This window comes from Gorilla gorilla, chromosome 7, assembly GCF_029281585.2.
Source record: "Gorilla gorilla gorilla isolate KB3781 chromosome 7, NHGRI_mGorGor1-v2.1_pri, whole genome shotgun sequence".
NCBI lineage: Eukaryota > Metazoa > Chordata > Mammalia > Primates > Hominidae > Gorilla > Gorilla gorilla.
In genome coordinates, this window is record NC_073231.2 from 149854232 (window position 1) to 149870396 (window position 16165).

Here is a 16165-nt window from a genome sequence, read left to right on the forward strand (position 1 = left end):
GCCTCTCAAGTACCTGGGATTACAGGCGTGAGCCACAGTGCCTGGCCGAACCTTAGTTTTTAAAATATAAATTTAATTCAAAATACAGGCTGGGCGTGGTGGCTTACGCCTGTAATCCCAGCACTTTGGGAGGCCGAGGCAGGCGGACCACTTGAGGTCAGGAGTTCAAGACCGGCCTGGCCAACATGGTGAAACCCCGTCTGTACTGAAAATACAAAACTAGCCAGATGTGATGGCTCGCTCTTATAATCCCAGCTACTCGGGAGGCTGAGGCAGGAGAATCACTTCAACCCAGGAGGTAGAGGTAGCAGTGAGCAGAGGTCATGCCACTGCACACCAGCCTGGGCAACAAGAGCAAAACTCCATCTCAAAAAGAGAAGAGAAGAGAAAAGAGAAAAGAAAAGAAAAGAAAAGTCTGGGCACAGTGGCTCAAGCCTGTAATTCCAACAGTTTGTCAGGAGGATTGCTTGAGCCTAGGAGTTGGAGACCAGCCTGGACAACACAGCAAGATCCATCTTTAAATATATATACGTGTGTGTGTGTGTGTGTGTGTGTGTGTGTGGATTCTCAGTGTTAATTTTGTTAGACATCATAATATCATTGTTATGTTAAATATCAAAGTTCTTACCCGTGGAGATACTGAAATACTCATAAAACAATAAAGTGCCTGGGATTTGCTTTAAAATACTCTGGGGAAAAAAAGGCAAGAGGGAGACAAATGAAGCAAGATTCACAAAATGCTGATAATTGTACAAGCTGGGTGATGAATACATGTGGGCCCATCAGGCTATTTTCTCTACTTTTCAATAGGTTTGAAATTTTCCGTAATGAAAGATTTTAAATAGAGGCATCTTAATTTTAAATGTAAATCTCATACCAATTGATCTTTATTCAATGTAAGTCCAATAAAAATCACAATAGGCCAGGCACAGTGGTACATGCCTGCAGTATCAGCTACTCAGCAAGCTGAGGTAGGAGGATTGCTTCAGCCCAGGAGTTTGAGAACAGCCTGGGCAATATAGTGAGACCCTATCTCCAAAAAAGAAAAAAATCCCAACAGAATTCAATAAGCTGATTCTAAAATTGACATAGAAGAGTAAAAGAACAGGAATACACAAATACTCAGGACACTTCTTCTGAAGAAGATTCTGGATGGGGACTAGCCCTGATATCAGGACATATTATAAAACAATAACAATTAAAACAGTGTGGTATTAATGCAAGAACAGACCAAAAGAAAAAAAAAGGAATATAACAGAAAAGCTAACAATAGAACCACACCCATTTTAAAGATGAAACTGGGTAACTACTTCAAAATAAAAATCCACCATTGTTGGATGAAGAATATAAATCTCAAAAGCAAAACTTTACAACTTCTGTCTTGAGACACACGAAAGCACTAATTACAAAAACATTCAACACTATTCAAATTAAGAATTTCTGTTCATCAAAAGATACCTTAAATAAAATTGAAAAATAAAAAAATAAGGGAGCCCAAGGTAGGAGGATCACTTGAGTCCGGGAGTTTGAGACCTGCCTAGGGAATACAGCTAGACCCCATCTCAAAAACAAATTAATTAAATTGAGAAGACAAGTTAAAAACTGGGAGAGATATTCATAACACATGCAACAGACAATGGATTTCCATCAAAAATGTAAAAAGAATTCCTACAAACCAATGCAGGACAATCGATTTTTAAAATAAATATGGAGACTTCTGGCCACAAAGGACTAAGACAGAACCAGGATTTACATGCACACTCCACTACAAACAACTAAAAAATGTTATGAAACAGCCGGGCACAGTGGCTCACGCTTGTAATTCCAGCACTTTGGGAGGCCAAGGCGGGTGGATCACTTGAGGTCAGGAGTTTGAGATCAGCCTGGCCAATAAGGTGAAACCCTGTCTCTACTAAAAATACAAAAATTAGCCAGGCATGGTGGTGGGTGCCTGTAATCCCAGCTACTTGGGAGGCTGAGGCACAAGGATCGCTTGAGCCTGGAGGCGAAGGTTGCAGTGAGCCAAGATTGAGATTGCGCCACTGCACTCCAGCCTGGGTGACAGAGTGAAACTCTGTCTCAAAAAAAAAAAAAAAAAAGGTTATGAAACAATGATTTTCAGAAATTATACAAACATTTTGTAAAACTGTCCTGTGATGCAACAGGCAGCACAGGACTGGGACCCGGAGATAGGAGCACTATGATCATCCTGGCTTTCTGCCTAGAGGCACATTTCAGGCCACGTGACAGAAAACAGTCCCAGGCAAAGCAGTGGCATCTCCCTGAGATAAAAATCAGGTTGGAGAAGCTGAAGAAGCTAAACATAGTTCCAGGACAGAGTTCTAGAAAGGAGGCAACTCTACATAAAAAAAAAAGAGCAACAGAAATCTGCATAGGGGCCGGCACAGTGGCTCACAGCTATAATCTCAGCATTTTGGGAGGCCAAACCAGAAGGATAGCTTGAGCCCAGGAGTTCAAGACCAGCCTGGGCAACATAGTAAGGCCCCATCTCTACAAAAAAAAAAAAATTTTTTTTTAATTAGTCAGGTGTCGTGACACATGCCCATAGTCCTAGCTACTCAGGAGGCTGAGGCAGGAAGATCACTTGTGCCTGGGAGGCCGAGGCTGCAGTGAGCCGTGATTGCACCACTGCACTCCAGCCTGGGCAACAACAACGACAACAACAACAACAAAGGCCAGCATGGTGGTGCATGCCTGTAATCCCAGCACTTTGGGAAGCCAAGGCAGGAGGATCGCTTGAGGCCAGGAGTTCAAGATCAGCCTGAGCAATATAATGAGACCCTATCTCCATAAAAAATAAAAACAAAAAATTAGCTGGGTATGATGGCGCTTGCCTGTAGTCCTCAGGAGGCTGAGGCAGTAGGATCACTTGAGCCCAGGAGGTCGAGGCCCTGTCTCAGAAAAAAAAAGAAGAAATCTGCATGGTGTCCCCCTTAAGTCTTAAGAGACAGAAAGTAGAATGGTGGGGACCCGGACTGCGGAGAGGGGAAAGCAGGAGTTATTGTTTAATGGGGACAGTTTTCGTTTTACAAAAATTAAATCATGACCAGGCATTCACTGGCCTCAGTGCCTACCAGATGTCCTCCGACCCTTAGGACAAACTGAGTGTAGGTGTCATTGTCCCCACGCCACAAGTGAAGTAGCCCCACCTGCCGGTACCTCACACTGCCAACTCCACGCAGCAGGTGGAAGACTGGGCTAGATTTAAACACCACTCCCCAGGCTAGGGCCTAAACCAAGCCCCTCTGTCTCCTTCCCTATGTTCACAGAGATTCCTGATGAAAATTCCTTTTTTAGAGTCTATGCTGATTCAGTTGAGCTGAGGGTTGGGGAGAGGACCAACTCACTCTCCACTCAGGAACAGACTATATCTGAGAGACAGTGTCTCACAGGTCGGCGCTCAGCTGTGGGGTCCAGCAAGGGTGGGACAGAGGCACCAAGTCAGACCCAGTGTCCCAGAGCAGGAACAAGGCACAGACTGGGAGCAGGGCAGGCTCCTGGGGTGAATGGAGTGGGCACGGTTGAAAAGCTACCAAGAGTCCGGGCACGGTGGCTCATGCCTGTAATCCCAGAACTTTGGGAGGCCGAGGCGGGCAGATCACTTGAGGTCAGGAGTTCGAGACCAGCCTGGCAAACACGGTGAAACCCCGTCTCTTTTAAAAATACAAACATTAGCCAGGCGTGGTGGCAGGCGCCTATAATCCCAGCTACTCAGGAGGGTGAGGCACGAGACTCACTTGAGCCCGGGAGGCAGAGCTTGCAGCGAGCTGAGATCGCACCACTGCACTGCAGCCTGGGTGACAGGGCAAGACTCAGTCTCAAAAAAAAAAAAAAAAAAAAAAGCTACCAAGAGAGGAGTAAGGAGAGCATCGGGGAGGCACCAGCATCCACCAAGTCCGAGATGAGCTGCTGAAGGTGGATGGAAATACAGGAAGTGAGAGGAGAAAGCAAGGAGGCCTGGAATTTACCCTGAGGCCTCAGAGCAAGGGAAGCAGACAGGCCCAGGCAGAGCACGAGTATTTGCTCCACAAAGATTTACCAAGCACCTACAGAAGTGCTGGTAGTGGACTTGAGCCACCTAACAGAGGCTACTATCCTGCAGCCCTAGGGCTTGCCAATCATAATCATATGAACTGGTTGTTAAAAATCAGGACAGTTCTTTGAATGAGGGTAGCTCCTCCTACTCCCTAGAAACCCTCGTAGCCTTTCCATGTCACTGAATGCAAAATCCAAAACCTTATCTCAGCCTACAGACTCCATCCCATGCTTCTCTGGCCCAGCTGTCCCCTCCCCACAGTGGCTGATTCCCCTCCATCTCATTGGCCTCCTTGACGGTCTTCAAAAACACACCAAGCCTGCTACCCACCCCAGGGCCTCTGCACTGGCTGTCCCCTCCACCTGGAAGGGTTTGCCCCTTCTCATTCCCTGCTTTCTTTCAGGTCTGCTCCCAAGCAGCACCTTGTCAAGGAGGCCTCCCGACCACTACATACCAGACAGCCCCCTCCGCTCTTGCCCCCGTCCCCTCCTCCACCTTCCGCACGGAGCACAGACCACCACCACATTGACCATCTTCCAAGTGCCCACTGTCCTCCAGAATGTCAGCTCCAGAGCCTTTGCTGTTCTCCCCGCACTGGTAAGAGATGGTGCTCAACACTGACTGAAGAGTGGGGACCCTCATTCAGGCCTGTCAGATCCTAGGGCCCCCCCTAACCCCAGTGCTCCCCAGTCCCCTGATCAACTTCCAGCCTGGCTGCCTTGGGCATCTCCTGGCAATATAAACAGAGCCAGAGAGAGAGCAACGGCTCCCACATGTCTGGCTGTTCCCTGCTGTGTCCTGCGGGACCCGTGATGTGCCTGGCATCTAGCAGGTTTCCAAGATCTGTGGGTTGAAGAGAAAGTGTGTTAAGCTTTACTCTGCCAGCCAGTGCCTTCTCTGTCTTCCATGCATCACCGCATCTCACACTCACAACGACAGCAGGAGGAGGGAAGTTATCCCCACTCGACGGATGAAGAAACAGAGGCACAGAGAGGTTGAGGGCCTGCCCCAGGCCCATAGCGAGAAAGCTGGGAAGTGGTGCTTCTAGTTCCCCTGTGCTACAGCTGAAGGGTGGGCACTGGTCTGATGAGGACTGATGAAGACTTTGGGGGCCCTGAGGGGCAACACGCAAGCGGAGTCTGAAGGAAGAGAGGAATTCACCAAAGTTTGGGGTCAGGGGGTAACATGGGTCTGAAGTTGGGGCTCTGGAGTCTGCTATGGACTAAATGTTTGTGTTCCCCCTCAAAATGCATGTGTTAAAATCCTAATCCCCAATATGATGGCACTAGGAGGTGATGAGGTCATGAGGGTGGAGCCTTATGGAAAGATCACTGAGAGCTTGCTTCCTCTCTCTCTCCACTCCACCATGTGAGGACATGAGAATGCAGACATCTGCGCACCAGGAAAGGGTCCTCACCAGACACCAGGTCTGCAGGCACCTTGACCTTAGACTTCCCAGCCTCTAGAACCATGAAAAATCAACGTTTATTGTTCAAGCTGCCAAGTCCGTGGTCATTTCTGGAGTCTGAGGGGCTGGAAGCCCAACCACACACCTCCAGCAAGCCTTGGTGTCCACCTGCTCTCCATTCCACCCTTCCTGGTCTTTGACTCCCAGCCTGAATGCTGCCCCCCTGCTCTGCCCCACCAAACATTGTTTGCTGCCCTCCAAACAATGCTGTGTAAACAGCAGAAAGGAACCAACAACACAGAGAAGTTAGCAAGGCTCCAAAGCCCGACAAAGCCCTCCCGGTCTCTGTCCCTGGCTTTTAGTCCCTAAGCCTTTCATGAGGGGTACCTGGATGACCCCTGGGGTTGATGACCAAGTTCATATTACCAAAAGTCTCTACTTCTAGCCAAGACCTCAGGAGCCTTTCCTCTGAGGCCACTCTTCCCAGCTCCTGGCTGGCAGGGCCCTGGGTAGACAAGCAGATATCCCTCCTCTTGTGGGGACTGTCTGCCTCCCCAGGGCCCTCCAGACTAATCAAAGGGATATTGGTTTCCTCAGAAACCAGGGGCATGTCCTCAGACACTCAGAAGCCAGTTATTATCTTGTCTGTTTCAACTGCTGGTATACAGCAGCTTCTCCAGCTTCATGGTGCAATTCCTTTAGAAAAAGGAAAAAGGTTGAATAACAATGCATTCCTATATTTATTGAGCATTTACCATGTGCCGGGGCCTGTGCTGAGCTCTGGGATGCAGAGCAGAGTTTGTTGTGGCCCTTGTCCTCTCCTGAGATATCACTCTAAGTCCTTCCTCTGGGCAGAGCCTAGCTCCAATGGGGTGTCAGAAAGACACACCCCCCACTCTTGGCAGCTGTGCAGAGAGAGGCTGAAGCAAAAGAGGTGAGGCTAGAGGCGAGAAGAGCAAGTGCAAGACTAGGCTGCCTGCACCAAGCCCTGACCTTGACAGATGGGAAAATGTTGAAAGACCCAGGGCCCATGGGAGAGCCCAGGTACTTGACGTGGCCATGACTCAGTGGCCCCGCCTGCTGGATGGGGTACTACCTGCCTAGGGAGCTTGTTAGGACTGTCACAACAGTGCCTGGTATACAATAAACGCTTAATAATGTCAGCTATGGCCCTTTCATCGTCTGAAGTGTAGGAGAGCAACGGACAGGAGTCACTGCCGACGTCCCGGAGGGCCCTGGAAGTCAAATGCCAACTGAATCTGTGGGAGCACAGACTGGACAACTCCCTCCAGGCAGCTCCTCGTCAGCAACAGGCAGACCCGGAGGTTCAACATGGCCACAGCAGGCAGGATTGAAATGTTCGCATGGCCAGTACTGCTAGGACATGTAGCGGATAGCTGCTTCCCAGGAGGTGCCTCTCAGCGCACCCAGCACGGAGGCAGCACGTTGGGGCCTGTCAGGTGGATGGAACAGAGGGCTCCCGGCTGCAGGCCCCCATTCTTCGGCAACTTTATGCCTTGAAAAGACGGCCTCAGAAGGAAACTTGTTAAACACGCAGAGAATCCCAAGCCAAGAAAGGGGCAAAGATCCCTGAAGGCCTTGCCAAGCTGAAATGCTGAGCGGAATCAAATGAGGCAAATTTGAATGGGGACAAACTGTGCAAAAGCCAGTGACCCAAGACGTGAAGGAGGAGATCTGACTCAGCAAAAGCAAGTGGGACAACACTGGAGGTTTGTTCACAGTGAGCCCCTAACGGGCCGGGAGGAGGGCAAACCCCGAGTGCACCCCAGGAGGTTCCTGTCACTCCCGCGGGCCCAGCCTCCCTGCAGCCAGGAACCGGGACTGTTCCCAAGTGACACTGTCCAAGAGCTCAGAAGGGCAGGACTGAGAGCAGCATAGAGAGGCCCAGTGTCTCTCACTCCCCAGACTCTAGCCCCCAGACATGTCATCCAAATGGATGTGGATACATTTTTGGATGAATCTCACTCCCAAACTTGTGGTACTCTTTATACCAAGCTCAAACCCAATAGACTTGGATACCAAAGGACACTTTGTATATAAAACATAACAAAAAGAAAAAGAAAATGCGAATGAAGAGGAAATAAAAGTAGGGGGAGGAGAGGAAGCCTGGCAGAGGCCAATTCAAAGAAAGGAGCAGGAGGCTGCAGCTTAACATTCTGGGGGACCCTGGGGGTCTTTTGAGGGCCTCTACTGTGCACTGTGAGTCTAAGGAGGGGCTGGAAGCAGCAGAGGCGTGGTGGGCCACAGTCTTCCCTGGCACCAGGGCTACAAGAGGAGGAAGAGAACAGTGAAGGAGGAACCTGCCTGCAGCTCTGCCGGCACTTCTCCATACAACCAAACCTCTGGGAAGGGCTGTGTGTGCCCCACCTCTACCTTACCCTCCCACTCACTGCTCAGACTTGTGAACCTGGACTTGGCCAAACCACTTCACCCAAACAGCCCTTGATACATCACCAATGACTTCCAAGTCCCTAAAGCTGATGCACACTTTTTCGGTCTTCATCTCATCTGACCTCTCAGCCTCATTAGATACCACTGCTGCTTCACATAACCTTGAAATATGCTCTGCCTGTGGCCTCCCAGCTCAGCCTTCTCTGGTTTTCCTGTCGCTGTGGGCACTTCTGCTGTATGTCCTCTGCAGCTTTGTCGTGGCTCTACTAGGCACAGTGGGCTGAAGGCTTATTCTCTCTCATTCGTTCCCAATTCCTGGGCAACCTCATCCGCTCATACGGATCCAGTTGCCATCTAGGAGCTGATACCTCTAACGTGTATCTTTCCAGCCCACACAGTAGGTTCTCCTCTAGGACCTGGAGCAGTACCCCCTGCCTCCTGGCTCATCTCCTTAACATCCTGATCTCAGCAGCACATCCAAACCTGACTCCAAATATTCACTCTAAACTTGGTTTTCCTTCCAATTGGGTTGGTATAACCAGAGGCTCCACCACCCATGTCAGAAACCGCAAGGCCATCCTGCCCTCGTTCTCGCCTTCATCCTCACATCCAAGCCAACTCCAAGACCAGCCCACCCAGCACCACTAAACATTTCTCAGCTCTGCCCACTCTCTCCACCTCCATGGCACCACCTGTGAACCAGCCACCCTCATTGCTTGCTTGGATGACTGCAGTGGCCTCCTTACTGTGTGCCACTCAGTAGTTTCTTCCCTCCAATCTGTTCCCACATGCCCTTCCCTAAAGATCAATCAAGATCACAGCCACAGGCCCTGTCCCAACCTGGGCCCTCCATCACTCCCCAGCACATACATCCACCCTGCTCATTCTGTGCTCTACCACACTTTTGGTTTCTTTGGTGAAGCACACTCCCCAACTGGATCTGGCCCACCTGCTGTACCCTCTCCCAGCACCAGTGCCTCTCCCAGGCAGCATTTATCGCAGGGTAAGCTCAGCATTTATATATGATCATTCAATTCATAGCCACTCCCCACTAGCTGGTAAAGTCGATAAGGTGGGGACAATGCCTGCTATGACTAGCACTGAACCCCCAATTCCTAACACAATGCCTGCCACAGTTGGTGGCCAACATATGTTTTTGGATGAAAGAACACTGGCATATGCAAAGAGAAACAGAGATGGTGCATCAGCCGGAGTTCTTTTATATTAGGAGATTTATTTTAAGGGCTTGGTCACATAATTGTGGAGGCTGGCAAGTCCAAAATCTGTAAGGCAGGCTGGAAACTCAGGTAGGATTTCTATGCTACAATCTTCAGGCAGAATTCCTATTTTCCAGAAAACTTCAGGTTTTTTTCACTCTTAAGTTCTTCTGCCAGGCACAGTAGCTCACACCTGTAATCCCAGCACTTTGGGAGGCTGAGGCAGGAGGATTGCTTGAGCCCAAGAGTTTGAGGCCTGCCTGGGCAATGTGGTAAGACCCCATGTCTACAAAAAAAAGTTTTTAATAAAAATTAGCCGAGTGTGGTGGCACACACCTGTAGTCTCAGCTACTTGGGAGGCTGAGGCAGCAGGATCACTTGAGCATGGGAGGTCGAGGCAGCAGTGAACTATGATGGTGACACTGCATTGCAGCCTGGGCAACAGACTGAGATCTTGCCTCAAAAAAATGAATAAATAAATAAACAAATTTAAAAATTAAAAAAATAAATTTTTAAAAAGTTGTTCAACTGAATGGATGAGGCCCACCCAAATAACTGAAGGTAATCTCCTTTAAAGTCAACATCTCGTAGCTATTAATCACGTCTGTTAGATGTCTAATAGACATGATTAATAGCTACAAGTATATAATAGCTTCACAGCACTATCTAGGCTAGGTTTTGACCAAACACCTGGACACTATAGCCTCACAAAATTGACACATAAAATGTAACTATCACTGACTGCATCAACCCAAGAGGCTAACAGTGAAATAAGACCATGACAAGCTAATTTTCACATGTTGAAGGAAAACCCAACAGAGACACTCTATAAAGTTAGAAGGGTGACTGAAGAGACCTCAACTCTGGTTCTTGGGGGCTCTGGTCCCTGGGGCCAGAGTGACTGAGCCAGGATTACAGTCTGAAGCATTAGAGGAGGGGTGGGGGTAGGCCCCCCATTGTGAGGTCCAGGTAGAATGCTCAACTCACACCGATCCCAGCCCTGGCTGACCTTCTTCCCCTTCCTCATTCCCACATTCTACCAGGAGTCTGTCCTCTGGCCTGTACCTGGACTTCGCTATGCTCTCCCTGCCCCAGAAAGAGGTTTGAGGGAGAACAGCCACAGAGCCAATGGAGGCCACGAGGACACGGCCTCACTCAGTACTCAAGGTCAGTACCATAGAGTTATCTGTAGATAGCTCTAAGAGAAGGGGAGCATCATGAGGACTGAGTCCTGAGTTCTTAGAAACAGGTGAGGGATGCAGTCTTGGGCTCCTGAAGGACTAAAGTCAGGAAAATTCAAGGAGCTGGGGAATAGAGATCCAAGTGCAGAGAAGGCAACGACGGGAGATTTGGAATAGGGAACGCTGAGTCACCAGAAATGGAAACTCCAAGTTATAGAGAGCTCCTGGACCAGCAGTAAGATAGAGACTCTGAGCAGCTGGGTCAGAAGAAATCATGGGCAAGTGTCCAGGCCTTCAAGACACAGCAACCAGGAGAAGGCTGAGAGGCCAAACCCAGGCATGTTCAAGATCACCAAGAAGGGGCATCCTGGCCAGGAAGGTGGAGTGGTGGGTTTTCATTCAACAAATATTTACTGTTTACCTACAAGCGTTGTGCCAAGCCCTTTGCTGGACACTAGCGTGTTACAATCCCTGACCTCGCTGTAAAGCCAGTGGACAGTGTTAAGGAGCTCGCACGGAACTGGAACCAGGGGAAGTGCTATGACACAGGACACATCTGCTGGGGAAACCCAGCGGGCAGCAATTAACTTGCGGTGGGGGAGAGGAAGCTTCACGGAAGAGGCACCATGAGGGTGAAGTTGGCCAGACAGAGAAAAGGTCAGGACATTCCAGGCCAAGGCAAGGCCTGTGTACAGGCCTGGTGGCATGGAGAGCTGAGTGTGTTAGAGCAGAGAGGGCAAGGAAGAGGGCACAGCCTCTGACCTCACAATACCCAGGGCCCACTGGGCCAGCCTTGCAGAGTCTGCACCCTCCTTCAGCCCGGGCAAGGCCCGGGGCCCTGGGCAGCCTCCAGGTGCAGTGCCCTCCCGTGGGCCGCACCCTTCCCACTGCCCCAGGGCATGTCTCTACTCACCAATTATGAGGGGCTTCGGCATCAGATAGAGAGGCTGGTGCGGGAAAATGAGGAACTGAAGAAGTTGGTGCGGCTCATTCGGGAGAATCACGAGCTCAAGTCAGCGATCAAGACTCAGGCAGGCGGGCTCGGCATCAGCGGGTTCACGAGTGGGCTTGGTGAGGCAACAGCAGGCCTTCCCTCACGCCAGAACAATGGTAAGAGGCCTCGCTCCCAAGAGAGTGAGGAGGGAAGTGGGGACTGCACCAGAGAGGAGAGACTCAGTGTGCTGAGGTCTCAGGAGGTCATGGAGGGAGTGCCTTCTCCTTGCCCTCTCTGCTCTAACACACTCAGCTCACCAGACAATGTGCTTCCTGTCCTGGAGGAGGCTGCATTCCCTCCTGTCCAGGGTGGACCTCTCCACAGGTGCTCAGAGCCCACCCACCCCTGCAGTGACCTGCCTCCATCACAGGCCCTGTACCTTGCCCTCCTTACCTGGCCCTTTGCTCTGTCCACCATCAGGTATGAAATCTTCCTCCTTCCCTGAAAGGACACCTCTGCTCTTTCTGGTCTCTGCTTATTTAAGCCTCTACAGCTTGGCAACGAACCCTGACACCACTGCTCTAGAACGGTCACAAGTGCCTTCCTAGGTGCTGCATCCTTCTCCACCTCTGCATGGCATCTGAGATTGATAGCCCTCCTCCATGACCCTCTTTCTGAGCTCCCAAGCCATCTTGTCCATCCCTCTGGCTCATCTTAATTGAGGCTGCTCCCAGGCTCTGGGTCCAGGCCCTGTCCCTCCACCCTCAGCCAGCCTACCCACAGCGCAGCTTCAACTCTCCACTAGAACTCAAGATCCCCTCCAGATCCTGCAGGCTCAATGAGTCACTGGAACTTAGCTCACTCCAAACTAGACATGTTTCTGACTGATAACTTGGGTCTTTCCAGCAGCTAAAGCCCTTCAGGCTTGTGCTTACTCCCCTCCTGTCTTAATTCCCTGCTCCCTACCCACTGGGTTCCCTGCCATACAACCTGAAATGTGGCATAGGGCTGGTCTTCAGTTCTCCCTTACTGATCACGAGCACATAGACACCTCTAGCTTTAAATGTTATACCTCTAATGACACAGAGACAACAGAGAGGGTAAAAAAATAATACGCATGGGGCCAGGTGCGGTGGCTCACACCTATAATCCCAGCACTTTGGGAAGCTGAGGCAAGCAGATGACCTGAGGTCAGGAGTTTGAGATCAACCTGGCCAACATGGCGAAACCCCATCTCTACTAAAAACACAAAAATCTTCTGGACATGGTGGTTCACGCCTATAATCCCAGCTACTCGGGAGGCTGAGGCAGGAGAATCACTTGAACCTGAGAGGTGGAGTTTGCAGTGAGCCAAGATCACACCACTACACTCCAGCCTGGTCAACAGAGCGAGACTCCATCTCAAAAACTAATAATAGGCTGAGTGCAGTGGCTCAGCGCATAATCCCAGCACTTTGGGAGGCCAAGGTGGGTGGATCACCTGAGGTCAGGAGTTTGAGACCAGCCTGGCCAACATAGTGAAACCCCATCCCTACTAAAAATACAAAAAGTTAGCCAGGCGTGGTGGCACATGCCTGTGGTCCCAGCCACTTGGGAGGCTGAGACAGGAGAATCCCTTGAACTGGGAGGCAGAGGTTGCAGTGAGCCGAGGTTGTACCATTGCACTGCAGCCTGGGCAAAAAGAGCAAAATTTTGAAAGAAAAAGAAGGAAAGAAAGAAAGAGAGAGAGAGAGAGAGGAAGGAAGGAAGGATGGAAGGGAGGGAAAGAAGAAAAAGAAAGAAAGAAAGAAAGAAAGAAAGAAAGAAAGAAAGAAAGAAAGAAAGAAAGAGAAAGGAAGGAAGGAAAAGAGAGGAGGAGGAGGAGAAGGAGAAGAAAGAGGAGGAGGAGAAGAAGAAGAAGGAGGAGGAGGAGGAGAGGAAGAAAAAAGGAAGAAGAAGAAGAAGAAAATAAAACAAAAGAAAAGAAGAAGGAAGGAAGGAAAGAAGGAAGGAAGGAAAGAAATCTTCCTGTTTAAGAAGCTAGACTCTGGTTTCGTACTCCCAGGCTAACCAAGCAAGCCCTCTCCTCCCACCTTTCATTCTTAAGGGAATCCTTGGACCACTTCAGATCTTCCAACTCCCAAAAGGTCAAGCTTTGAGGGTTAGGAAAGACTTCCTGGAGGAGGTGAGCCCAGCCAACTGGTTGTGAAGGGGAAAGGAGCGTGCCACAAGTAGAAGTGACTCATACAAGTGTCTGGCCCCAGGGATTGCAGGAATGAGAAACAGATGTGCAATTAAAGCCCTGACCCGTGTGTGTCTCACGTGGGTGAATGTGTGTGAATGCACTATGAGAGTATGTGGCACACACTATGCACCACACATACTCTGCAGTGTGAGTATGGAGTGTGTGGTGTGGGTATGTGAATGAGTGTGTATGAATGTGTGTAGGGAAATGTGCATGATGCTGACTCTGGGCATACTGCCTAGGAGTTAGCATTTCTCACAAGGAGCGGTGCTGTCAAAAGAAAATTAAATGTAATTTTTAAATATTTAAATTTTTTTTTTTTTTTGAGAGACAGAGTCTTGCTCTGTCACCCAGGCTGGAGTGCAGTGGCACAATATCAGCTCACCGCAACCTCTGCTTCCTGGGTTAAAGTGATTCTCCTGCCTCAGCCTCCTGAGTAGCTTGGATTACAGGTGCATGCCAGTACTCCTGGCTAATTTTTTTTCTGATGTATTTTTAGTAGAGATGGAGTTTCACCATGCTGGCCACACTGGTCTCAAACTTCTGACCTCAGGTAATCTGTCCGCCTCAGCCTCACAAAGTGCTGAGATTACAGAAGTGAGCCACCACGCCCAGCACAGGGAGCAGTACTGTAAAAAGAAAATTAAATGTAATTTTTAAATATTTAAAATTTTTAAAAAATAAAACATCTATATATTTAAAAAAAAAAAAGAAAGAAAATGTGGGCCAGGTGCAGTGGCTCACGCCTATAATCCCAGCACTTTGGGAGGCTAAGGTGGGCGGATCACCTGAGGTCAGGAGTTCAAGACCAGCCTGGCCAACATGGTGAAACCCCATCTCTACTAAAAATACAAAAATCAGCCGGGTGTGGCGGCAGGCGCCTGTAATCCCAGCTACTCGGGAGGCTGAGGCAGGAGAATGGCTTGCGCCCGCAAGGCGGAGGTTGCAGTGAGCCAAGATCATGCCCTGCACTCCAGCCTGGGCGACTGAGTGAGACTCTGTCTCAAAAAAAAAAAAAAAAAGAAAAGAAAAAAGAAAAAATAGGTTGGGCGTGGTGGCTCACGCCTGTAATCCCAGCACTTTGGGAGGCCGAGGTGGGGGATCATAAGGTCAGGAGACTGAGACCATCCTAGCTAACACAGTGAAACTCTGTCTCTACTAAAAATACAAAAACAAAATTAGCCGGGCGTGGTGGGGGCACCTGTAGTCCCAGCTACTTGGGAGGGAGGCGGGAGAATGGCGTGAACCCGGGAGGCAGAGCTTGCAGTGAGCAGAGATGGCGCCACTGCACTCCAGCCTGGGCTGGAGACTTTTGAGACTCTGTCTCAAAAAAAAAAAAAAAGAAAAAAGAAAGAAAGAAAGAAAAGAAATCAGCTGGGCATGGTGGCAGGTGCCTGTAATCCCAGCTACTTGGGAGGCTGAGGCAGGAGAATCGCTTGAACTTGGGAGGCAGAGGTTGCAGTGAGCCTAGACTACGCCATTGCACTCCAGCCTGAGCAACAAGAGCAAGACTTCATCTCAAAAAACAGTGCATGTGTGTGTGAGAGGATATGGTGTATCTGCTTTGACAGTGTGTGATTTGTGAGTGAATGTGTGCATATGGCTGTGTGTGAGTTGCTGTGTGTGTGTGTGAATGTATGTGAGAGTGTATGTGGTATGTATGTGTTATGTGGGTGTTTGAGTGTATTTTGGCGTATGTCTGATTGTGTGAGTGTATATGGTGTGTGTGTGGTGTGTTCATGTGTGACAGGGGCCAGGGAGAGGTGAAAAATGCAGCTAGAGGTGTCAGATCACCAAGGACTGCGGATGACATGCTGAGGGGCTTGGACTTGCTCCTGAAGGCGCTAAGAAGACACTGATGGTTTTGTTTGTTTGTTTGTTTGTTTGTTTGTTTGTTTGTTTTTGAGACAGAGTGTCAAAGTTTCACTCTTGTTGCCCAGGCTGGAGTGCAATGGCGCGATCTCAGCTCACTGCAACCTCCACCTCCCGAGTTCAAGTGATTCTCCTGCCTGAGCCTCCCGAGTAGCTGGGACTACGGGCATGCACCAGCCCGCCCGGCTAATTTTGTATTTTGTTAGTAGAGACGAGGTTTCTCCATGTTGGTCTCAAGTCGGCCTCAAACTCCCGACTTCAGGTGATCCGCCCACCTTGGCCTCCCAAAGTGCTGGGAATACAGGCATGAGCCACCACGCCCGCCTGACACTGGTGGTTTGTAACAGAGAATAATCATGTTTGTGCTTCAGAAACGTTACCCCAGATGCTATGGGGGAAATGGATTGGAGGGAGAGTAGACTGAGACAGGGAGGTGGATTAGACTGAGGCTGTTGCGGTCATCCCGGTGGGAGATGACAGAATAAGCCACAGGTAGAGAGAAATCCATTCACGTTATTTAATAAGAAAACAGAAACCCTAACTGCTTGGATGTGAGGGATGACAAAGAGAGCATCCAGAATGTATCTGTCGTCCCAGCCAAGGCAGATCTCTATAGTTGCCTCAGAGAATCTTTCTCTGGCCACTTCCTCAACCTGCCTGTTCTCTTGGCCATTCCTTGTGACTGGCCTCCTTCATAGAGTCGGGTTCTTATTCTTGATTTGTCCTCATGAACTCAAGCCTTCGATTCCTCTTTCTGGGCCTACGCTTCTCCCTTATGCTCTGTGCACAGCCCTACCTCTGAAATCCCCCTGGTCCAGAGACCTGGCCCAACCCCATTTAGGAGGAACACAGGAGGAAAC

General features: G+C 49.6%; 1 protein-coding gene across 1 annotated transcript in view; it reads left to right on the forward strand.

Annotated features, from left to right (window-relative positions):
* Window positions 1–10139: 10139 nt before the first annotated feature.
* Window positions 10140–16165, forward strand: part of SPATC1 (spermatogenesis and centriole associated 1) — a 33451-nt gene continuing 27425 nt past the window's right edge. Inside the window, exon 1 of the mRNA XM_055348502.2 lies at window positions 10140–11385. Within this exon, the coding sequence (XP_055204477.1) occupies window positions 11175–11385 (211 nt within the window). The 5' untranslated portion in view covers window positions 10140–11174. The remainder of the gene's footprint in view (window positions 11386–16165) is intronic.